This window comes from Ovis aries, chromosome 24, assembly GCF_016772045.2.
Source record: "Ovis aries strain OAR_USU_Benz2616 breed Rambouillet chromosome 24, ARS-UI_Ramb_v3.0, whole genome shotgun sequence".
Classification (NCBI taxonomy): domain Eukaryota; kingdom Metazoa; phylum Chordata; class Mammalia; order Artiodactyla; family Bovidae; genus Ovis; species Ovis aries.
In genome coordinates, this window is record NC_056077.1 from 14,564,378 (window position 1) to 14,589,852 (window position 25,475).

The 25,475-nt window shown below is 44.7% G+C and overlaps 2 protein-coding genes across 6 annotated transcripts in view; one reads left to right on the forward strand and one right to left on the reverse strand.

Moving 5' to 3' along the window:
- The window catches only part of MARF1 (meiosis regulator and mRNA stability factor 1), a 39,735-nt gene extending 23,299 nt beyond the window's left edge, over window positions 1-16,436 (reverse strand). Inside the window, exons 1-11 of one of the 2 annotated variants that reach the window (XM_015104093.3) lie at window positions 16,309-16,436; window positions 11,233-11,434; window positions 8,929-9,078; window positions 7,459-7,633; window positions 6,352-6,578; window positions 5,441-5,558; window positions 4,702-4,874; window positions 2,373-2,798; window positions 2,006-2,163; window positions 1,759-1,917; window positions 303-465 (exon numbers count right to left, since the gene is read on the reverse strand). In XM_015104093.3, coding sequence (XP_014959579.2) covers window positions 303-465; window positions 1,759-1,917; window positions 2,006-2,163; window positions 2,373-2,798; window positions 4,702-4,874; window positions 5,441-5,558; window positions 6,352-6,578; window positions 7,459-7,633; window positions 8,929-9,078; window positions 11,233-11,376 — 1,893 coding nt within the window. In that variant the 5' untranslated portion in view covers window positions 11,377-11,434; window positions 16,309-16,436. Of the gene's footprint in view, window positions 1-302; window positions 466-1,758; window positions 1,918-2,005; window positions 2,164-2,372; window positions 2,799-4,701; window positions 4,875-5,440; window positions 5,559-6,351; window positions 6,579-7,458; window positions 7,634-8,394; window positions 9,079-11,232; window positions 11,435-16,308 lie in introns of both variants that reach the window. The other variant, XM_015104092.3, reaches the window with a different exon arrangement.
- A 4,908-nt stretch (window positions 16,437-21,344) lies between these two features.
- NDE1 (nudE neurodevelopment protein 1) overlaps window positions 21,345-25,475 on the forward strand; it is a 35,831-nt gene continuing 31,700 nt past the window's right edge. For all 4 annotated transcript variants that reach the window (XM_042239759.2, XM_042239758.2, XM_042239760.2 and 1 more), the window contains exon 1: window positions 21,345-21,409. The gene's annotated coding sequence lies outside the window, so the exon portion shown is untranslated. The remainder of the gene's footprint in view (window positions 21,410-25,475) is intronic.

Sequence of the window (25,475 nt, forward strand, 5' to 3'; positions counted from 1 at the left end):
TGTTTCTGTATTTTAGCAGCTGGAGCTAACTAAAATCCATCAGTGTTTTATTTCCCAAAGAGCCACTAAATCCCTGCCAGGGACCACAAGTTCGTCTCTGCCAGGCTTCTCGCTCCCTGGGGCTGCGTCCTAAAAACCAAACAAACAGCACCAGCATGAGGAGACCCGAGTCAAAAAAGGTGTTCAAACTCGTAAAGCAACACTTACAGCCTGCCTGTGGTTATGTGTGCTGCGTCAAGTGCGCTCATCTTGAAATGCAGCAAGGGGTGGAACAAAGGCAAGAGAGAGAGTGAAAAGGTTACCTTGCCGTGCCTAGAAAACGCTTCCTGCATGAGCTGCTGCAGCTCCTTCCGGGACAACCTGTAGTCCAGGTTGCTGATCTGGACGTCAACACCATGAGCGAATGGGTCTGGGCAGTCGGCACCAACGCTCGAATGTGCAGCGTTGAAAGCAAGCGGGGATGCTCTGTTTAAGAGGTTTGGAGACAGACTCCTGCTTAAAACGTATCTAGTGAGGCTTAACAACTGTTTAGAAATGTTTTAAAACTGTTATTCTATTTAGATGTCTTTATGTCATTTAGATTTTGCTTGAAACTACATTAAAAACTTTTCCAAAATACAGTTTGGTTCTCAAATGTGCTTTTTCTTAAAACATCACACTGATTGGACTCATTGTCAGAAGTACTATCTGTTGACACCCTGATTAACAACAACAACAACAATTTTACTTATCATCAAACATTCTTTTGTTGGATTATTTAGAGCTAAAGGCAGAAATTACAGGCAAGGCTGATGAACCCATTTTCCACTTTGGGTATTTATTCTTAGGAAATCAGCCTGTGATACTAGTGTCAGCCATTCACCCTCTCCCCAGCTCTGAAAAAGCCGATATTCTTGCTGATATGTTGTGGCCTGTCTCCCTGGGAGGAAAACTTTTACATCAATTTGTAGACGCCATTTTACAGGTTCAAAGTCACTTTCAACAGTGAGTTTTCACCAACCCAGCAGAATAAATACAATGCCAGTAAGAGCTCATGAGACCTAACATGGCCTTATGGCTCCTCCTGTTTTCCGAGCTTCCAGAATTACTCAGAAAGCTTAAATAAGGAGTTACACAGATGGTTACAGTGGTTTACAGAGACCTTCATTTCCCAAACAGCTTCAATAACTACCCTATGAATAAAAAGAACAAATGCATGTCGGTTTGGGCCTCTTTCTCAGTCCAATGAAGTGATAAGGGCGTAGTAAAGACATCTTAACGTGCCCCCATCGCTGGCCAAGGACAGGCTTCTCTGACCTCGGCTTAGCAAGACTCCCACATGGAGGATGGAGAAAGGCAAGAAGCAATGGTCCCAAATGTTACCTGAGGAAAGGGAACTGGTAGAAGAGCGGTGGAAGCTTTCTCTTTTATTTTTATTACTATTCATAGTTCAAATATTTTCAATTTTTAAAATTTTTACTATAAATTTTTACTGGAGAAGTAAGGTTCCTTTACAATGTCATGTTAAGTTTCTACTGTACAGCAAGGTCAGCTATCCCTTCTTATTTTGGATTCCTTCCCATCTGGGTCACCAAGAGCATCGAGTAGAGTTCCTTGTGCTGTACAGCAGGCTCTCATTAGTTGCCTATTTTATACGTAGTACTAAGGTTTCTCTTTTAATTAGGCACTTCTGTATTGCTTGAATTCTGTTGAACAAACAGATTACTTCATAAGCCCTTCTACTGCATACAACCACTCCACGGATCAAGACCCACTCACCGAGAAGACCAAGGCTGAGCCGTGAGCAGGGGACTCCCTTGCCTGGATGCGATCAGCTTGCTAAAAGCAGACGGGTAACTCACTTGGAACAGAGGCTCCTCTTTCTCTTTCTTCTCCACCGGAGAACTGGTGACACTGCGGGTGCTGAGGTTCTCTTTCCTGGTGGAGGGAGACATTGCAGGCAGGAGGTCATGTGTTTCCCTTCACAGCAAAACAAGCAGCTACGAGGGAGAGTAACGGGACCTACTTGGGATTGGTTTTGTAAACAGATTCTGCCAACCCTGGGGCTTTAGGTGCGGGCGCTGCGGCACTTGAGCTTCTGTGAGGAGGCACCCCTGGCCGCAGGTGGCCTTGCTGGGGCTCACTGCTTCGAGTGCCAGTCTTCGACTCCAGGCGGCACAGCTCCTTAAAAGAGACAAGAGCAAGGGAGTTTAATAGTTGAAGTCTCCAAGATGTGTCAGACCTTGTACAGGAAACACCTGACTTCAAACAGCCTTGAAAATATAGGATAACAAAAAAAGTATAGACACACCAAAAGCAGGTGAGCGTGTCACACACAGAGCCCACGAAAGCAAACCTAGCATAAACTTCAGAAAGCAAGAGGTGTCAGTTACCTGTAAACTTTTCACGTTGGTGTTTTTGGTAGCAGATCCAGAATTTGCCTGCAACCCTTTTCCAGGTGCAGCTTTGGCACTGGAAGGTGACTCGCTTATATCTTTGATGAGGCACAGTTTTGGATTCTTAAGTTTCTTGGGAGACTTCACTTTATCAGCAGTTGCGTTTGAACTCTTGGTTTCACAGAGTTCGCTGCTTTTTGGAGTAAATGACACGATGATCCTGTTACCAAAGACATCTTCATTTTCCATTCGCTTTAGAGCCCGTTCCGCGCTGTCTCGGTTTATGAAGCGGAGGATGGCACTGCAGCCTGTGATGTTCAGCACTTTCCCACCACAGTTATCGGACAGGCGTCTGAGCCTGTTGCTGATGCTCTTGCCGTCTTTGTTGGCTGGTAGGTTATAAACGTAGAGCAGAGTGTGGCACTGTGGACACAGACAAAGTGTTAAACAGGTGGACTCAGGGGCCCACACTCAATTACAAAGAACAATGATCTCCAAACTACAGTGATCTCAGGGGAGGGAGAACAGAGATTTCCATGGGAAAGGATACACATACTTAGACTGAAAAACACAGGGGAAAAAAAAGAAGAAATGTATCTAAAATTATCACTCTGGTGAATTAGAAAAAATATGTGGCAAGATTTAATGTTCTGAATAATCAGGTTTGTTTTTTAATCATAAGGAATAAGGATCTCTACAATGGGTAACCTCTCACCTAAGACACTACATTTGACTTAAAGGCCTTCCAGATTAAAACAGGGAGTGCCAAACAGAAGCAGAGGGAGGAAATGTACCTACAGCCAGCAGACATAAGGAATAACAACAAAAGTGACTTAGGGGTGCAGCTCCAAAGCTTGAAACAGGTATTGCCAACTGCAGACCACCCTAAGCAAGTGTTTCATCTCGGGCCAGGCTCTGAGCTCACCGGGTATCACGGCGTGCAGAGGGACAAGCACTGCAAGCGCCTGAATCGAGGCAATCACGGTGGGACCTCCAGCGGCTCGAATTTTTTTCGACTTCCTCCTCACTAAAATGAGGAGGTTGGGTGAGATCATTCCTAAAGTACTTCCGTAACTCTCAAGTTATTAAAGTATGTTAAAACCGCATTTCACGAATGGGACTGCCCAGCCTTCTGGACCATCCACGCTACAGCTCCTTTCTATTATTATTAACGTGTGTTAGTCGCTCAGTCGAGACCAACTGTGACCCCAGGGACTGCAGCCCACCAGGCTCCTCTGTCCATGGGATTCTCCAGGCGAGAGTACTGGAGTGGGTTGCCATTCCCTCCTTCAGGGGATCTTCCTGACCTGGGGATGGAACTCGAGTCTCCCACAATGCAGGCGGATTCTTTACCATCTGATCCACCAGGGAAGCCATATATATTCCCCAAATAGCTTAAACACAAGTTCAGTGTCCCAGTAAACATCTTATCCTAAATCAAGACTGTGAGAAATGCTCGTCCTGCTGGAAACATGTGCACGCTCTCCTATTAAGTGGCTTATCAGGGTGACAGGTGTAGTGCCCACTACTCCTGACTGTGCTCGTGCATGGCAGGGTCTGCAACCAAAGAAGATAGGCTCAGAGACCAGCTGGAGCTTCAGGAGTAAGTACTGCAACTGTACAATCATTCTGCTTATTTGGCTCCAACCACATCAAGATATGCAAGCCATCATCATGTTCTTTACCCTTAAAACTTGGGCACAAACAGTAGTAACTCTCATTCCATTACTGCCATACACCTCACACAAAACACTGCTAACTGGCAAGTGGTTGTCAGTAAGGTGAATCTGAAAGTCAGTTTCCTATATTTTGAAAAATATAAAAGCAAAATTTACACACTGGGTTTCCCTGGTGGTACAATGGATAGGTATCTGCCTGCCAATGCAGGGGATATGAGTTTAATGCCTGGTCCAGGAAGATTTCACATTCCATGGAGCAACGAAGCCTGCATGCTGCAACCACTGAGCCTGAGTGCTGCAACGACTGAAAACTGAGTGCCCAGAGCCTGTGCTCCACAAGAGAGGCCAGCACAGTGAGAAGCCCGTGCACTGCGACAAAGAGCAGCCCCCGCTCGCTGCAGCTAGAAACAGCCCATGAGCAGCAGCAAAGACTCCTCACACACACAAGAAGTAGAACAAAAAGATTCACACAGATCAGTTCTCTGTATATCTATAAAAGAATGGAAGGTTTCCAGGCCTATTTCAAAATCTAGCCAGCCTACTACAAAGAACACCCTCACCTGGGTTTGGACACCCATAATGGAGGACTGCCTTGAGTCTCCACAATCTTTACTGGACTACAGCAGAGAGAACACAAACCCACTTACTGGCATTTTTAGTGGTAACCTGGGGGGCAGGTCAGAAATGAACTCTTCAAATCTGATCAGCTCGTTGGCGTGATGCAGCAGTGCTTCTGAGGCCTGGTTTTTATGGACCAAAATTATATGGAAACCATGCCTGTGTCTCAGGTCACTAAGTTCCAATGCGAAATTGACGTCAGCTGAAAGACAGGGTAAAGCCCACCCCCATCTCCACAGATTAGAAACACTTGACAGACAGGCACCTCTAATAACACCCACTGAGAAGAAAGGAACAGCAGGATTGTGTTCAAAGTGGCCCCCCAACCCCTTTTTAGAATAGGAACAAATTTCATATCAGAAGAATTAACATGGTAAGACAATTTTACCAGAGATTCATGCTGAACTCCCAAGACACATTACTTTTAGTAGTAAAAAGGAGCAAGTATTAATGTTCTGGGGAGCCCCAACTTGATCTTGGATTTTTCTTTTAAATAAGCAAAATGGAGCCCAGGACTAAAACAAACAAACAAAAATTACATTTTCTTTAATAAACTTGGCCCTGCAGGAATCCTTACTCAAATTCCCCGGAGAAAAATACAGAAAACCATGTAGTTTCTTTTTTTTTTTTAACGGTTTTCAAAGGTAAGCATAAACACATCCCATTTCAGCATCTTTGGGGGCACATTTTACTTTAACATATTCTGGCTTCTATGATAGTTGACACATAGAGAGTTTAGCCGAAATTAGCAGATGTTTCTACACTTACTTGACACAAGAACCACAGTGGCGGGAGCGGTGTGAGTATTTGCAAACCTTCGGAGGCTCTGGCGGAGCTTGTCGTCAGCAGCGTTCTTTGCAGTAGCATTGATGTGGGCAACGGTTACCTGCATTAATTTATAATAAGGATAAATGAGAAAGAGCTGAGGTTAGAAAATCGCTACACATTCTGCCCACATCTTAACAGACAGTTCTTGAGGAACCTTTGATTTCTATTGCCACTCAGGGATGGAAAAAAAAATTACAATCAAATCTCAATAATTTCACATTCAGTTCTCCAGACAAATTAACTGTATTCATTATTATCCCTACTTTCATCTCTAATCGCTTTTGCATTTCATCCATCCCCCTTTCAGAACAGAAAGTGAAATTTGTAGTTAAATTAGCTTTCTCTACCGTCTTTTGCCAACAACGTGTGGGTGGCAGAGATTTGATATATGACTGAGGTAAGACTCGGGGCTGTGTTTGATGTTATTAGCTTCCAGCTTAAGAGAACACAGTTTGGGGTCAATCTGCGAGTTAAATCCAAGTTCATCCACTTACTGGCCATGTGATCTTAAAAAGTTGCTTAACCACTTGGGCCCTTTCATTTGTAAATTCCAAATAATAAATCCTATGAGCATTGGCAGAGCAGTTACGAAAATCAAAGGGAATGATGCATATAGAATCACTATCCTAGGAAAGCACCAATCGCAGGTAAGCAGACTTGCTAGGAAATCAGGCATGATTAGATGATTTCAGGTACTTAAATCATCTTTTCCTAGTTTCTTTTATTTACAAACTTAGCACAAACACATTATTAGTAACAAATTTTCAACTGGAATTCTTAAAAGAAAAAAAAAACATGTGCTTATTCTTCTACTAAGATAAAATAAAAAAGAAAAAAGAATTTTTATCTACCTGGCAATTATTCAGCTCTTGAATAACTTCTTTATTTTCTTTACTGATGTCACATACGCAAATGAATTCTGCTTCTCTGTGGCCTTTAAAAAACTTCTCCCGGATTCTCTGTACAACTGCAGTAGCTGAGCGGCCAGAAGGGACTGAGCAGTTTTCAATATCCCAGAAAACCCCTATGGGGGGCAAGTTCTCTAGCATCTGTCCGGCCAGCGCAACTTCTGGTGACCCTTGAGAAATGTGAACACGTTTGATTACACACAGCAAAAAACAGGTTAAGATACTGAAGATACCAGGTAGCTACCTGTCCTTCCCAGGGGCAGGAAAATGAAATTATAGATTGATGTTAAATTTAAGGATGCCAACCTCACTGGCTGGCCCAGCAGACAACCTCAAGTTGCCAAAGTATCTAAGCATTAATTCCCTTTTCAGGAGAGAACATATCCAAAGGTCAATTTACTTTAGGCCCACGATCAATCCATCATAAAGCATGAGCCATCCTCATGCTGACTGGGTATGCTCCTCAACACTAATACACAGGTGACTGGACACTGCCCTCTGGGGCCTGTCGTCATGCTGGGCCCACACCTCATTCAGTGTGGGAGAACAATGAAAACGAATGGTGAAGGTGTTATAGCCCTTGACTTTTAATGACTTTTAACACGGCAGTAACATCTGATCCAACTTTTGAAAAAACGTTTTTAAAAGATAAAATATCATAACAGCTACTTTTGGGGGAAATGATCTTAGGTTTTCAAATACTGTTTTTTTGTCAGCCATTTCTAAATACTAATTATGTCTGGGCAACATACAACAAACAAGTGTGATTATGAACCTAAGTTGACACCAAGTCCCTTCAGCACTCATTTCTCCTCATATACTTCCCGATTCTCTATACACAGCTTCTGGTCTCAAATAGCCCCAGCTTAACATAAATGGCAACTGACCTACTGGCCTATAAGGGGAAGAAGATTTTACCAACAGATGGAAATGGAGACACATGCACAAGAGTTTTAGAACCACAAGGAACCCTTTAAAGGCAGTTAAATGCCGTGTTAGTATCAGATACTGAAAACTTTAAATTGCACTTTATACGATGCTGTCATTTACCAAATTTCGAAGCAGCTTTGCCTAGACTGGTTGCCAATAACAACGTGGTCTCCTTTCCTGTTCCTTTGGTTCCACAGCCATTACACAGAGGAACAGTAACAGGTGCAGTCTGAGTATTTGGAGGTGGTATATTTGGCCAGACTTTAGCAGCATCAATTATACTATTTCTTGCCGGCTGTTATTTTTTAAAAAGAGGAGGAAGTTTCAGATACATTATTTCAGAACTTAAAGAGTTACACATAACAACTGAAAATACATTCTAAGTGTTTCTCCTTTCTACCTGCTAACCTCTGATAAAATGTATGTTCAAATCACCTTTCCCAGAACTACCAAAGCATAAACTCACTTTAAAGTGACCTGAAATGATCAGGGAAGATATTCACACAATTAGACCTTAACATTCTGGGGCATGTGTCTGTTACAGTAGAAACCCTCAGACACACTTCACAAAAAAAGGAAGTTAAAAGTCTTTACTTGAGCCCCAGGTGTGACAGAGGCCAAATTTCAAGTTCCCCCAATTACTACAAAAGGACAACATGCAGCCATCTATATTACATGAATGGGTCCATGTATCAGGTGAGCATTAGTTTTAAGAAATTCCAGTTGTGCTCCAGCCTTTAAAAACAAGAGAGCACAAGTCTTTGCCAAGCTGGGCTTCCATTTAGGAGACAGATTTATTACATGAGACTCTAAAAGCATGAACTGAATAATTACACTACACTTTTCTGAACAGTCCCTCCCACTGTACCCTTTGCTTTCTTTCTGAACCACAAGAAGTTATGCTGATGGGGAGAAAGCCACATCATGAAAGAGTCTTCAACCCCACACACAAAACCAAGATTGTTTTTCTTTTAAAGATAAAAGTCATTTTATTTTTAAAAAAGTCATTCCTCAAACCTTAGCTGCACCCAACATAACAAATAAAAATATACAAACCTTGTTGAGACAGTCTTCGCAGTAAAGTGAGCCCTTTAAACAAACTGGAGGTACCACATTTAGGTGCAAAGAGTTGGTGCATAAGTGAGGCGTGAGCTCCGACTGTGAAATGTGTTCTTCCAAGTGCCCGGGAGCCCCACTTGTGAAATCAGAACAGGGGAAATAGCCCGCAGAGGAAGAACAGCCCTGGAGAGCCGGAAACTGATGCAGCTTGTGCGCGTTACCATGACACGCCTGGAAATGGAGCTTCCCACAACAGGGCAGGTGCTTGCAGGAAGAGAGGTTACTTTCTAGACACATGCTGGGGAAGTCGCTTGCAACGCCGGCCAAGGTGTTCCTAGCTGAGGCATTCTGGAGTGGAGGTGCAGACTGGAAAGCAAGCCCTGACCCTACCTGACACGTGATTGTCCTGGTGCTCTGCGAGTCTAACAGGGCGCCCGGGGGAACCAAGCTACCAGCCCCTCCGCCACTGCCACCACCAAAACGCACTGGCGAAGTGGAAGGGTCATTAGTGCAATGGGCACAGCAGCTTACTTTGGGGACAGCTGAAAGCTGTACTTTAGGTTGCTGAAGAGAGCGGATATCTGGAAGTGGGACTGCTGGGAAAAGTTTAGAGCCAGCATGAAGGGGAGATGGTACATCCTTTAGTTCCACAGCAACTTTCTTGTTCTCCATGTAACCTTTCTGAGGAAAGAAAAGCAGAACACAAGTTAATTTTATGAGGCCGGTGACTTGGGGTTACTCACAACTGACTGCATTAAAAACGAACACTGTTCAAACCTTATTTACACCACTCGATCATAACCACACAAACGGAATGGCAGCTAAAACCAGGAGTGTTCTTCAGTGGGAGGTGAACGCTGAAACAGACAACTAAAATTAAGACTGTGTCCTTCCTGAATTTTAAGAGACTGGGGGAGGAGGTCTGTTCACATATTTAACAAGCCTGGTTAACCATCCATGTCTCACTGGCTTCCCTTTGATAACTTCCCCTTGCCTCTCAGTGTCTTCTGCAGACAAAACAGGTGGTATGAAAAGCACCACACTCACAACAGTACTCACTAAAGACAGCTTATGAGCAAAGTGCTGTAAGAAAGATACTAAATAGTTCTTGCAGTCAGATCATAGGTGGTTTTATTAGAGTCCTCCAGGGGAGAAGATAACAAACACTATGGATGAGATCGGTCATCTGCCCAAGTGGCCCATCCATGAATAGATCTTAAACATGTTACTAATGACATTTAGCAAACCATGGGACATCATGAACTAAAGCCATAACGCCAACCACTGTTTTGTAGCCAGTGGAAAGAATCTGAGTAATAAGGAATCCACCTGGGAAACAGACATAGGAGAAATAGTTTATCATACGTCTCCAACATAGACACTTGAGGCTGGTCCATTTATTAAGATTACAGCATAGCCCTGGTGTCAGAGACCTGGGTTTGAATGTGATATTAAATAGTTTTATGACCTTGGGTAAGTGACTTAACCTAATCTCTCCATGCTTCAATCCTGTCATCCTTCAACTGGGAACAGAATGTACCTACTACATTTGTGAGAAGGATAAAATGAAATAGTGCACCTCAAGTGCTCAGCAGAGTACCTGGCCACTGAAAGGTGGTGCAGTGGGGTGGGGTAGGGGGGTGTCCAACCAATCAACAGCTTTTATTGGCTGAGTGCAGACACAATTAAGATGAACAGGATGCCCTGATACAGTGACTGAGCCATACTCATCCCTTAGAGCATAGATGGGTCCATCTGGCTGCTAAGATTTCACTCCTTCTGCTGATTTTACACTCACCTGGGAGGGTATATTCATATGGGAGAAATTTGGACTTTTAAGATTTTTCCTAAAAGGGAGGTAACAGTGATGGTCTGACCAGTCAAAAAGTAGTGTGTTCTACCCTTGTGGTAACTACAATTCAGGCTGGAAATGAACTCACTGGCATTCTGATGGATTTAGATCTGGCTCTCGTGGGCAAGGTTACTCTGAGTTGGTCTTCCTGAATGTATTCAATTCTGGGTGCCACTGACAAAATCGAGACTCTGCATCTGGAAAGGTGACTGCACCTCTGTGTCAAGTGACTCCTTCAGGCCCCAGATCTGCCACCCTGGACCCCTGCCTGAAGCTGCCAGCCCTCAGTGCAGACTGTCCCTGAACTAAAATACGTCTGAAATAACTCCAGTTACTGATGCCATGCAACAAAGGCAGCTAGGTAATGAAAATGTGGAGATGACAGGGAACTGTTTTTTTTTTAAAGTCTGTTATCAATACTGTCATATAAATTCATAGTAAAGTCTCATTTAATTCCCAAGTACAAGAGAAAAAAAAGGTGATAACATGATACAGCAAATGAAGTCAGATAAAGTCAACATCATTATGAAAAGACAAAAAAGGAAGTCCCAGATATATTTAAATATTCAAGAGAAATCCTGAACAGAAAAAGATCAACAAGGTCATACAATCTTTCCGTGATTTTAAGACACAAAATTCAGAAGGCTACAGTAAAATAAAATCTATTTTGTACTTTCCTCCCATTTTATCCTAAAATGTGGATTGTCATCTTTGGAATCTGTGACTTTAATGAGAAACAAATCTTTCCCAAATTTCAACATTACACCTTTAAAGCATCTAATGTTACTCATTACTGCAGGATTTAAAAAACTGTACCCTCACTGAGTCAGGAATTACAATAATGTGCTACAAGAAGTAATACACGCAGGACACAAGGGAAAACTCAGCACAGACTCCAGGGCGAGAGACTGCCCCAGACCAAACGGGTCGCTCATCTATTTGCATAAGGAATTTGCTGTGGCCTTAGTCTTGCACATAGTTACCGTTTGGGGACTAAGTGGCAACGTTTGCTCAGGACGAGAAAAGCAGTTAGAGAATTTCCAAAGCCATGGCTTAGCATCGTTATCTTGTTGAAGCCATCCAACTGTTCTACTGCAGGGGTTCTCAGCTCCGCTTCCTTCCATCATACAGCCATGCGGAGTGGTTCAACATTCTTTCATCTTTCTTTTCTTTCATTCTTCCACCCTGTTAAGAATGAGGTTTCAACGTTATTCATTTGTGTAAGCACAGATTTCATTACTGAAATGTAAGACAACAACTATATTTACAGCGCACTGTTTTTGTTTAGTCACTAAGCTGTGTCCAACTTTTGCGAACCCACAGACTGTAGCCCACCAGGCTCCTCTGTTCCTGAGATTTCCTAGGTAAGAATACTGGAGTGGGTTGCCTTTTCCTTCTCCAGGGGATCTTTCTCACCCAGGAATTGCACCTGTGTCTCCTGCATTGCAGGTGGAATCTTTACTTCTGGGCCACAAGGGAAGCACATTTATGGTGCAAAGGTCATTTCAAACAGCGCTGATGCAACCAAATCTGGGTGCTTTTAACACTGGGACCAAAGACCGAGTCTTCCATAGGATGGAACAGCCATTCAGTAGTGCTACACTTTCCTGATGGAGATGCAAGATTTAGCCACTCATATCCATGATTAGGGAGAAGGCAATGGCACCCCACTCCAGTACTCTTGCCTGGAGAATCCCATGGACGGAGGAGCCTGGAAAGCTGCAGTCCATGGGGTCATTGAGGGTCAGACACGACTGAGCGACTTCACTTTCACTTTTCACTTTCATGCATTGGAGAAGGAATGGCAACCCACTCCAGTGTTCTTTCCTGGAGAATCCCAGGGAAGGGGAGCCTGGTGGGCTGCCGTGTATGGGGTCGCACAGAGTCAGACATGATTAAAGCGACTTAGCAGCAGCAGCAGCATCCATGATTAGCGACGTGGGAAAGTAAAAATTAATGTAATTGTCTTCCAAGTTTAAAAAAAATTATGGTGCAATGGCTCCCAACAAGTCAGATCTTAAGGAACAAAAGTAGATCGGCTATCAAAGGATACTGTAAAAGTGAAACTGTCAGTCCCTCAGTTCAGCTGGCTCTTTGCAACCCCATGGACTGTAACCTGCCAGACTCCTCAGTCCATGGGATTTTTCCAGGCAAGAATACCGGAGTGGGTTGCCATATCCTTCTCCAGGGGAACTTCCCGACACAGGGATCAAATCTGGGTCTCCTACATTGGCAGGCAGATGCTTTACCATCTGAGCCACCAGGAAACCTGGCATCAACGCATACTACAGCTTACTAAAACTGGTAAACTTGGTTGACTATACTTGAATTCTAACTATATCAATTTGACTTCTTTTAAAAAACTTTATCATCTTCCATTCCTTGTTTCGTAGCTCTTCAAACAAAAATGAACTCTAGATGAGCCCTCTTTCCAGCCATGCTTGAGAGAGGTCACTGCATCTTGGACACCTGCATACTTCCTCCTTTTCACTGAGATGGAGCCAAGGTACTCCAGCACTGAGCAGACTTTTTCTATATAGTATTTCTTAATTCTTCTTGACTATCCCTCCCTAAAGACACTACTTGGGAGAGTAAAAAAGTTAACAGCAGAGAGCACATAATTTGAGTAAAAGAATCACTACATGTCCTCATTCTCAATTATGTAAGATTGTGAAACTGATTTCAGAGCAACTTATCTCACTGTGTCTTTGATATTGAGTATGGAAGGTCCAAATTAAGTGACCTCTGTGGACTCTGAATTTGATTTGGCTACAGAACAAATCAAACCAACCTCTCAGCTTGCTTATTATGAAAGTAGAATCTGCTATGCCACCAAAAATCTAACACACATCTCAAGTCCCAGATGTGCTGTATCTACTCCAGAGCAACACTCTACAAGTCTTTAAACAGCACAATAAAAGCAGATGCAATCAATAGCAGCCACTGGGCGTGGAGGCAGCCTGCCAGTGATAAGGACGACTGAACCTCATTTCCAAGCTCTCGTCACCAAACCCCAGCCACCACCTCCTCTTACCGACAATGGCCATTTTGAGGTCATTAACTTATCTTTCAGAAATTTCTGGACATATAGAAAAGAGTTTCCTTTGGCTCTTTCTCTGATAAGATTTTCTTATCAAGAGATTGAAACATCTACATAGTAGGGTGAAGGAAGAGAAGTCACTTCTATAGTCACTATAAGCACTATGTCCGTGTAAGCACTATGTCTAAGCTATAGGAAAACCGATCACATAAAACGGGGGGGGCAAACTACGGCCTAAAATTATAGCCCAAACCAGCCCACTGCTTGTATTTAAATGGCCTGCGAACTAAGAATATAGTTCACATTTTTTAATCCTTGGGGAAAACTCAAGAGAACAATTATATTTTGTGACAAAGTTATATGAAATTCAGATTTCGGCGTCTATGAATAGTTTTGAGACACAGCCATGTTTATTTAAGTTCTATGGCTGTGTTTGCACTACAACTGTGGAGTTGATTCTCTGCAATAGAGACTACACAGCCCACAGAGCCAAAAATATTTACAATTTGGCCCTTATGTGGAAACTACAAAACTTCTTCAGTTTTATTTTCTTCCTCTGTCAAATTTGCCATAATTTCTCCCCTGTCCATCTCACAGCATTACTGTGGAATAAAGAAAACCAGATAAAGGACCCCACCATCTGTTTGTCTTCATTACCATATGGCCTGTGCCAAGCAGAGCCTTCTACATAGTATATACTAAGTAAATATTTATTGAATGAGGGAATGAATAAAGCACATATTCATCTACAAAACCCAGAGCTAATCTGGAGACAGAGATGAAGTTAACTGCAACAATGGTAATAAACTAAACTACTTGTCCTTTCTATCAAATACAGACCTCATATCCCCTAACAATCTCCTCTCTGCTGCTGCTAAGTCACTTCAGTCATGTCCGACTCTGTGTGACCCCATAGATGGCAGCCCACCAGGCTCCACTGTCCCTGAGATTCTCCAGGAAAGAACACTGGAGTGGGTTGCCATTTCCTTCTCCAATGCATAAAAGTGAAAAGTGAAAGTAAAGTTGCTCAGTCGTGTGTGACTCTTTGCGACCCCATGGACTGCAGCCCACCAGGCTCCTCTGTCCATGGGATTTTCCAGGCAAGGGTACTGGAGTGGGTTGCCATTGCCTTCTCCAACAATCTCCTCTCTAGAGCCTAAGAATTTGGGATATTCGTGGTACACACAACTTCGACATGCTCTCTCAAGTTTCTTCAAGGCGAATTCTGAGAGGAAGCTAACTAAAGCATTTTTAAGATCATTTATTTCTTCATTCAGCAAAAATTTACTTAGTATCTGCTATGTAGTAGGCCTGTGCTTGGCACAAGGGATACAATGATGGAAACAACCAGAAAATGCAATCCATTTATGTCATCTTTTTTCCCACAGTAAATGTGTGTGAAAGCCAAGGGAGAAATCGGCCACATTTTTAATGAGGAGGAGAAAGAGGCTTGCTTTCCTGGTGGCTCAGCAGTAACGAATCTGCATGCCAATGTAGGAGACACTGGTTCGATACCTGGGTCAGGAAGATCCCCTGAAGAAGGAAACGGCAACCCACTGCCGTGTTCTTGCCTGGGAAATACTATGGAGAGAGAAGCCTGGCTATAGACACAACTTACTGTCTGAACAACAACAAACAGAGGCTTAATGAAGTTTTGGAATTTGCACAAATCACACAATTATTAATAGAAAACAGAGAGAACCAGGCTTATTCACTTCTTCCCACACAACCAAGGTACCTTTGGTATCATCCAACGCAAGCAAAAGAAAGTAAAATATATTAGTACAAATGTGCACCCAGAAATTTTCCTAAATGCTCCTGGGAATAAGTAATTTGGTCATAGCAACTTGGGGATCAAAGCAACTCCTGTTTCGTCATTTGAGTGAGCGTCTCACTGCCGCCATTATCTTTCAGTCTTCAAGGAATTCAGACAGTGCTTGAGAGCAGACTGTGACATCAGGCTGTCCTCGTATTAATCCCCAATTCTGTTGCTTCCCATCTGTGCAGATCTGGACAACGCACAAGTTCTCTGAACCTCAGATCCCAGGTGTAAAATAGGCCTTGATAATAGCAGCACCTTCATATGATTAAACGACACTAACGAAGCAGAAAACTTAGCAATGGCCTTCCCTCCACACCTAGTCTAGTCCTCAACACCCAGTATTACCCATCCCATCCTTGAGTTTTTCTGTTGCTTTTCACAGCTCTTCTTTCTAAAACTATCTTATTTGCTTGCTTTTATTATGTCTCCCTCACTTAAACTCCAGGATAGTATTTCCTTATGGATCATGGGTTTTTTTTTTTTAATTCATTATTGTATCTCCTGCACCTAGGACACTGTCTGGCACACATCAGTAATTCTTGAATGAAGAGTTTAAAAAACGTCTCGGACGACAATTTACGTTTCAACTTCCCTGTATGCAAAACAGAATATTTATACTCAGATATGTTGGAAAGTGCAAACGATGTAACTGGAAAGCTCTAGGTAGTATCAGAAAGGTGCCACGGAAACTAAAAAGTGTGTCACAGTGCCACAATACAATCTGCGGGAGTGACTCAACCCTAAGACAACTCAGTGCTCTAGGTCAAGCCAAAGGCTGCACTCTAGGGAGTGTTGATAGACCGAGGAGGGTGCAAAACGTTAGAGGTGGTTGCAAAAACACTAGCCCTTCTCTTCCTCTCTTAAACTTCCAACAGTACACACTCCTCTAGAAAGGCTACTCTCCACACCTGGAAGGGCCCTCAAGGGAGAAATGAGACAAGTGTAGTCAGGGAGCCAAACACTCTCAAAAGGCAGCAGCAACGCTACAATGACAGTCGTGAACTGACCAGAAAGGGAGGCAACTCGAACCTCTGGCGGGGGCCTGACGGGTGGGTCCCATGGCTTCTCCATAGTCTAGCCAACCTCCCCCACCCCCGCTGGCAATAGGCAGGAGGGGGCACACTCCCGCGTTCCAGCCTGGTGCCCAGAGCATGAAGCGGGTCGGGGACAAGCTCCCAGGGTTGCCAGCAAACTCACCTCAGCCGCCGGCCCCACCTCCGCTCACATTCCGGCCCCGCCGCCTTCCCCCCGCCCCCCCAGGCCCTTTGTTTTGATTCCCGACTCCGCAGCTCCCGCCGCCGCCGCCAAGCGCACCCTCCACTTCCGCTTCCGCACCGCACCTCCCCTGTCGCAAAACCGACGCCCTTCTCTCCTCATGGCTCCGCCCCTTCCTCCACCCCTCCCCCGCCGCCGCGTCCTCCCCGCGCGGGGCGTGCTGGGAACCCCGGGGGGGGCGGGGCCTCGCGGCCCTGCAGCCTCGTCAGGCTCAGTCCCCTCCCGATAAACCTCTAAATAGGGACCTTCCCGGGGGGCTACCTCGGCTTTTTTGGCGAAAACCCCCAGTTTATGGAGGCCTTGATCCTGGCTTATCGTTGTGGCGTGGAACGGAACCTCAAAGAGGAGAATTAGGGTGCTTGTGAGGCGGAACCCGGGGAAAAAAAGCTGCCAGCCGGTATTTGATACCATTGAGCCCTTTCGGTCTTTTGAGGGAAGGCGGTTTACGAGGGATTTCGAAGAAAAACCCGATCGTTTGGCATTTTTTTCTCTTACTCGCTCTTGTCACGTGATGGTCCTATTAAAAAAAAGAAAAACTAAACTAAATGACGCCTGTTTGTTATAGCATCCTTCATCTAGTGCAACCTAGTGGCGAGCGGAAAAAAATAAAAATAACTGCCAACTGGGCTTCCCGCGAGGTCCTTCGGGCCGCCAGAGCTCCTCGGGAAATTGTGATCCGGCTGGCAAAAATAAAGCCTGTACGAAGACTAGGCTGGATTGTGTCACCAACAATTAAGAGGTCCTCGTGACTTAAGTAAAAAAAAAAAAAATGATTTTTTTTTTTTTAAAGTCCTGGTCCAAAGCTCGTTACAAATGAATACTTTTCCAGGGATCGGTTGGGCGAGCAAAAGAGATTTATAATTGCAAAATCCTTGTGAAACCAGGAACAGCTTATGTTTTAGTGGCTAGATTTGCCATGTTTGGGGTTTTTTTTGGGGGGGGGCGGCGGTGTTTTGGGTTTTTTGGCTGCACATTCATTACTTTTATTTGAAATTATAAATTTTTTTTTTGTAGGCAAAACAGACTTTTTTGCAACTGTCAGCTGTTCACTATTTCCTGTTGCAAATTAGGAGAAAAACAAAGCACATATTTAAATCTAGACATAGTTTAGGATGAAGTAGTCGAATGCAGTGTAAAAGTTTATTTCTGAAGTTTGCTAAGAAACAGGTTAACCTTGCAAAGGGATCAGTAGGTAAAAATGGCCAAAAGAGAACTTTTTTCTCTCTTTAGTATGCAATGTGAGGCAACCTCATTAGGCAATCCACATTAAGTGGGGGAGATTTCAGGGGAAGCTAATACATCCTTGTAGACTTTTTTTTTGTAGACAGGCATTGTGGAGGGCAAGATCAAACACGTAGCTGAAGAACCCTTTGTACTGGTAGTCCATTTTCCAGAAGGCTGATGACAAGTTCACACATCATCTGCCTGCTCAGGTATTTATTACTGCTGAGTAAATCTTCATTGTGTCTGTGTGTGGGGAGCATTCTCCAAGTGGGAATTAGGACAGATGAAAAACAACTCTGTTTCTAGCGTTTTTTTCAGAGTACCAAAAATTCGCTTCTCAACAAGGTGCTTTTCCCCTCCTTATCATTCTTTCCAGTATCTCTGAATACAGATAGTATTAACTAAAACTATAAAAGGAAGCAAAATAATTATGAAATTTTTAATTGCTTAAAAAATATTTAGCCATAAAATATATTTAGCCATAAAATAAAGAGCAGACACATGTCTGACATTGCCAGAGCTGTGCCTGCTGTTAACAGGTAAATAAAATACAGTAAATAAAAACAAACCAATCATACTAAATGGAAGGCTAATGAAAAGGTTGAATTACAAATAGCTTTTAAAGATATGATTCTTTATTATTTCCTGTAGAAAACTAGCCTAAACTATACTCGCCCTTGGAAACACAATTATGCATCAACATGTAATTTGATGCTTATAAAAGGGTGGTTTTTTTTTTAACATTTTTCTTAAGATATGTTTTCTCGAGCATAGCCTCTGTGAATCTATTTCTTTGCTGGGCAAATTCTTAAGAGTACCTCTCAGTTACCTGCCCTGTCCATATTATAATCTTTATGAAACCAAGACTAAGATTTATTTTTGTGCAACTTAAATGGCTGCTACATTCAATCCAGCTCCTAAATTAATCTAGCTGCCACAAAAGGCGTTTCTCCTCCAGCTACTTCTACGTTATGGTTAGTGTTTTGAAATGATAAATTATGATGGAAGGATTTAAGCAAGAGAAACCCAGCTTTCTGCTCATTAATATCTGAACGCTCCAAGGAAAACAAATTGAACAAAGAGAACAAAGTTTTTAAGTACACCAAAATTTCCCTTTCATTTTTTCAAGGTTTTACCCAATAACAAACCCGTTTATCTAAACATATTCCTGAGAGAAATTTAATGATAATCATTTAAATGTCTTCTTCCTTTTATTTTTAATGGAAAAAATGAAGAAAATTGAAAACCAAGTAGTTTAAATGATAATGTCATTTAGTCAGTACTGATAAGGCCATCAACGTGGGTTTCAGTTTGTTAACTGGTGGGGGGGTGGGGGATGGTGGTGATTATTCTCTCCCAGAAACCTCACAGAATGGTGAGGTTCTGGAAAGGACAGAGCAAAAGTGACAAGAGGATGCAAATCATTTATTAGCATCTGGGGCCAGGATGGATGTTTCCTAAAAGACATTTTGATACCTTCCTTAACCCTGTTGATGTAGGTGGTAGATCCCTTTTGTGTCTCTGAGCTTCTTTCAGGAACTAGCAAGGAGTCGAAGAATTAGGACTTTTCTGGTGCCTCAGAGGTAAAAGAATCTGCCTGCAATGCATGAGACCCCAAGACACAGTTTCCATCCCTGGGTCTAGAAGACCTCTTGGAGAAGGAAAAGGCAGCCTACTCCAAAATTCTTGCCTGGAGAATCCCATGGACAGAGGAACCTGGTGGGCTACAGCCCATGGGGTTGCTAAAGAGGTGGAAGTGACTGAGTGGCTAAACAACAAAGAGGAATTGAAGGCCATTCTTAGCCATGGCGGGGATACAGGAGGGATTCCGTGTCTGGTCAGAGGCCTCAAAGTAGCTAACTCCAGTATCGTGACAAAGAACGCTGGTTAGGAGTCAAACATATCCAGCTTTACAGCCTGATTTCTTTACTAATTGTGAGACCTTGGGCAATGCATTTAAACTTCCTACACTCTTGCTTTCTCATCTTTAAAATGAAGACAACAAAAGTTCTTTCCTGTGGTTCTCATCATCTGGGTCTCAGCTCCATTGTAACCTGGCCTTCCTGACATTCTATCTGAAGGGACCTCTCCCAGCCCCTTTCTATTACATGACCTTGCTTTATTCATAGCACTAATTAGCATCTGAAATTATTTCACATTTTCTGTTTGCTGATTTAGTGTCCTTTCTTACTACTACAAGCCCTTTGAAGATAGGTGTCTTGTCTGACATTTATTGTGCTATAAGTGAGTGCTCAGTAAAAATTTATAAACCTACTTGGTGAACAAGTAGGACTGCTAGGAAACCCACATCAAGAAATTAGTATTATGCCTGACACAGACGGTGGTGGTTTAGTCACAAAGTCTCTTGCCACCCATGGACTGTAGCCCATCAGGCTTCTCTGCCCATTGGATTTCCCAGGCAAGAGTATGGAGCAGGTTGCCATTTCCTTCTCCAAGGGAACTTCCCCACCCAGGAATCGAACCAGGGTCTCCTGCATGGCAGACAGATTCTTTACTGAGCTACCAGGGACCACTAAAACAAAAAAAAATCATGATCACTACCTACATTTTTTGTTGTTCGGTTACTCAGTTGTGTCCGACTCTTTGCCACCCCATGGACTGCAGAATGCCAGACTTTCCTGTCCTTCACTATCTCCCAGAGTTTGCTCAACCTCATGTCCATTGAGTCGACAGTGCTCTCCATCTCATCCTCTGTTGCCCCCTTCTACTCCTGCATAGATTGTACTTAACTGTGTGCGGAGACACTGTCCTAAACGTTTTACAAATGCTAAGTGAACTCATTTCATCTCTGCATAATCCTAGAGGTAAATCCTATCACAAATCCCATTTTATAGATGAGGAAAGTAAATCACAGAGCGTTAACTTGCCCTAACCAAATCAGTCAATCCTAAAGGAAATCAGTCCTGAATGTTCACTGGAAGGACTGATGCTGAAGCTGAAGCTTCAGTACTTTGGCCACCAGATGTGAAGAACTGATTCATTGAAAAAGACCCTGATGCTAGAAAAGACTGAAGGCAGGAGAAGGGGACGACAGAGGATGAGATGGTTGGATGGCATCACCGACTCAATGGACATGAGTTTGAGTAAACTGCAGGAGTTAGTGATGGACAGGAGGCCTGGCGTCCATGGGGTCGCATCATGACTGAGCGACTGAACTGACTGAACTTGCTCAAGATCATACAGCTGCTAAGGGGCAGAGCTAGGATTCAAGGGCAGGCTCCAAAACAAATCCCTATAAAAGAGCTTTGCTGCCTTTGCAGAAGATAATGATGTCGAAATTTTTATATTGGTTGTAAAGTTCTGGGAAGGACCTGGGACATTGCTTACTCTAAGCGGACGTAGATCTTTGTTCTTCTATCTGCTTCGGAGAAAATCCAAGAACAGGAAAACGCAATCGGGGTCAAGGGCAGGGAGTCATATTTTCTTGAGGTGGCCCGCAAGTCCAAGCCAGTTTCCCCCGGTGTCTAGAGAGCAGCCCGCAGCCTCCAAGCTCGGCCAGAACCCTGCCCAGCAGCGGGAGCCTCCCAGAACCCCTCCCGCCAGCCCGCCTAGGGCCGCCGCGTGGCCGCGCCGCGCCCGGGACCGGGGGAAAAAAGTTTCCAAAAGGCGCTGCTCGGCGCTGATTGGCCGCGGGGGACGCGGTCCCTGGGCGCGGCAGCCAATGGACAACGCCGGCCGCGGGCGCGGGGGCGGGGGCGGTGGCCGGAGGCCCCGGGCTGCACCGCCCCCCAGCCGCAGCAGCCGCCTCCGCCGCCGCTGGTCCGCAGAGCCGGAGCCGGTAAGTGCGGAGCTGCGGCCCCCGGGGTAGGGGTTGCTCGGAGGCTGCCATCGCCGCCGTCCTCATCATCGCCACGGCCGCGGGGAAACTCTTCTGCCCGCCCGGCGCCCGCCGCGCTCTCGGGACCACCGGCCGGCGCGGTGCAGGGAACTTGGCGCGCCCCTCACTTGGGCGTCGCTTCCCGGGCGCTGGGCTCGAAAAATCTCCCTTCTCCGGAGCCTCCCTTCCTAACTTTGTGCCTTCCCACCCTGTGTCCTGCGCACCCGGATCTTCACCCTTTCGCCAACTTTCTTTCTCTTTCTGCGCTCGCCTCTCTCCGACCCCGCTGCCCTCCCCTCCCTGCTTGACTTCCCGGGCCCTTCTGCTCTGCTCGTCCCGGGTCCCCGGAGCCCGGTTGCTCTGCCCTGTTCCCTTCCACCCCCCGCCACCCCGACATCTTTCCTAGAGTCCCCTGGTCTCCCTTCTCGCTCAGTTTTCTGCCCCGCAGCCCTCGCCCTTTCCTCCTGCTGCCACCAGCTCCTTTTCCTTCCTCGTAGCCCCCCGCCGTCCCCATGCTTGCCCACGTCCCCACCCCGCTGCCACCCTCGGCGGAGTCCTCTTTCCAAAAACCTACCCCCTCCTTGGCACTCCCCTCCCTTTGGGAACGTGTTTGGAACGGTCTTGTTCCCTCCGCCTTTCTTAGACCTCTGCTGCAGGACGGCTCAGATTTCCCCTGACAGCACTTTGGGGAAGGGTTGGATAAAGGATGAAAACGCTTCTTCTGAAGCTTGAATGCGGTGACTGGGCTTACCTGCCTCTCTGAGGTCATAGGAAACCCCTCTGGGCACTGCTTTTTTGGGGGAACCTAAGGTTATCTTCTCCAGTCCTCTCAAGTTCATTGTCTCCTGAGGGCTTGACCTTCCCTGATTTCTTGGTCCAGGGTTTGTACCTGGCTGTGACTCTCTCTACTTGTAGGTCCCTTTAAATTCCTTTCTAAAGAAATGGCCTATGCAGCCTGTGCTGTACAGAAATTTCAGATTTTCTCTGTGAGTTTTGTTGATGTATTCTAGGAAAGGATGGCATTGTAGGGTGTGTGTGTGTGTGTGTGTGTGTGTGTGTGTGTGTGTGTGTGTGTGTGAGTGAGTCGCTTGTGTATGCTGCGTGCTAAGGTTGCTTCGGTTGTGTCCACATCTTTGCGACCTGATGGACTGTAGCCCACCAGGCTCCTCTGTCCATGGGATTCTCCAGGCAAGAATACTGGAGTGGGTTGCCATTTCCTTCTCCAGGGGATTTTCCCAACCCAGGATCCAGCCCGGCCGGGTCTCCCACATTGCAGGTGGATTCTTTACCATCTGAGGCACCGGGGAAGCATAGGCTGTGGGTAGGGTCCTTTGAACTTCCCTTGTGGCTCAGATGGTAAAGCGCCTGTCTGCAATGCGGGAGACATGGGTTCGATCCCTGGGTCGTAGTCCTGGGACTCTCAGAGCCACCTATTATCTAATCTCTGACCAGTCCTGACCTCCCCACCTCCACCATGGGTATTTCACCACTTCTGAAACTTGAATTTTTCCTCTTGGTGTGTCTTTTGTGTCAGATTAGATGCAGATGATCCATGCTCCTAAAGTGTCGGAGGCCTCTCGTTGGTGTGTTCTATCCCATCTTGGATAATAGTTTCTTAACTTCGCTTATTCTGTTAGGATGTTATTTTTGTTTCCGGAGTGTGTTCTTCTGGTTTAGAACGTGCAAGGCCAGAGAGATTGCACTCCCTTTGCTCACAAGATAATTCCCTAACAGGACCGTGCTGGTAGATAGAAAGTTTGTGCCTGCGACTGGTTCAGTATTTGCACCTCGTCCTGATTTGGGTGCTTTGGGTCTGCCACGCTCAGCAGTGTCTAGTACTTAGTAGGTGTTGGAATGGAGGAGAATACATCACTGTAGGAAAAGCTCCCTCTCTGGCATCTTGGTTCAGTAGCATAAAATTCTCCTTGGACAGTAGCTTTCCGGGTTTTTTGTTGTTTACGTTTAAGCTCCTTAAGATTTCAAAAGCAATATATGCTTATTGTAAAAAAACATTTATTGTAGTAGGTGTCAGGAACAAGTTCTCATCTTAGTGTCTGCCTTACTCCCATTCTGGTACCTCCTTCCAGACCCTTTCTGTTTATGTACACAGCGGAAGGTACATTTGCAAACAAAAATGGCACTATTTTCTTTTTTTACACTTTAAACTTTTTTTTTTGTATTGGGCTACAGCCAATTAACAGCACTGTGGTAGTCTCAGGTGAACAGCGAAGGGACTCAGCCACACATATACATGTGTCCATTCTCCCCAACCCCCCTTCTTATCCAGGCTGCCACATAACATTGAGCAGAGTTCCCTGTGCTACACACTAGAAAAATGGCACTTTCTTAACATAAACTTTCTTCCGTATCATTACTCTTAATTCTTAACTGCACAGTTTTCCAGTCAGTCTTCAGTTAAGTTTCTCCAGCTCCCCCTCATCATTACCCTCAGTGATGGTGTACACCCTTGGGCATATGTCCTTGCATGCCTGCTGAGGTTTTTTTTTTGTGGGTAGATCATTTCAGACTTTGAAAGCACCGAGACAGAAGTCAGACTTGCTGACTCTTGACTGATTTTGCCCCAGTGATGTCACTTATGCAAAATGTAAAGCCTGCGTCATAAAGTGGAAGCTGTGGGAACCTGTGCTGGCCTTTGGCAGCTTCTTTCTCCCCCTCTCCCATGTGTTTTGATTGGGAAGGAGTGTGCTTGGGGTGGAGAAGTTAATCCCTGATGGTTTGTAGGTGTGGATTGCTCCTGACCAGCTGTGCTGGCTTTCTTCACTCAGAGGAGAGCTGAGAAAGACTGCTTTGTCTTTTCTAGAGTTTTGAAATCAAAGGTGTGTGTCTCAAGTGTGTTTTCAGACTTTCTTAATAAGTTTGATCATGGAAAACATGCCGAAAAAAAAGCTTGCTGAAACGCTTTTGTAAGAGTAATAGATCTAAGCTATCCAGAACAGAAAATAAATACCTCTGGGACCACTAGATCCCAGGTTGTGCTTACATGCTATAGCACATACGCTTGAGGTGCCAGCAGGTTTGCCCACAGAGCTGCTGGGACAGGATGCGGCAGGATGGTGTATTGAGAATCCAAGTTAGCAAGCTCAGTCTCTTGACACAGATGCAATAAATGCATGCATTATCCAGCTTGAAGACAGTGGGTATAAAGTTGTGTATACTATGACTACGCACTGACGCCTGCCTGTCACAGTGCCTTTTAAAAGACTGCTTGGCCCCAAAACTGAATCTGACTTCTATGCAGTCTATCGGCAACCCCAAAGAGACCTTGAATTTGAATTCAAAGTCTCCCTTGCACTTGGGTCTGGTTTGCCTCTCTCACTCCTTTGCATCTATGGAGATGGGCAAGACATGTAATGTTTCTGCTCCAGCTTCCCAAGAAGCCCAGTGATTGCCTTACCAATCCCTGGGTCAGGAAGAGGCCCTGGAGGAGGGCATGGCAACCCACTCCAGTATTCTTGCCTGGAGAATCCCATGGACGGAGGAGCCTGGTGAGCTACAGTCCATAGGATCAGAAAGAGTTAGACACAATTGAAGTGACTTAGCACGTGCACAGACACACACACACTCTCTCTCCAGCATCTTAGAGGTAAACAGAAAGGGTCAAGTTGTTTGGAAATGACGTATTAAATGCCTAGCACCCCACAAACAGAAGGTGATGATAAACTCAAGTAAATAATGCTGGGAAAGGGGAAGCTTTGCCAGTCATCTTGCCTGCTGTCTGTGGCAGACAAGAATGCCTTTTAGAACTTTTCTGAGATATTTTCAAGTGGAAAAAAATAAAGGTTTAGATTTTTAAGTGTGGTGTTTCAGAAGAAAATGAAGTTGAGCTGTTATTTCTTTCCTCTTAGCCCTGAGCATCGTCTTCTTCTTCCCTAAGGGGTGTTTTTAAAATGCAGGGGTTGTAATTAGCACCACAGTGGAAGCGCCTCCTAAAACAGCTCAATTTCATTTCTTTACTGAGGCTTAAGTCCTAAGCCTCGCTGGCCATGATAACAGTGCCCTTTTCTGA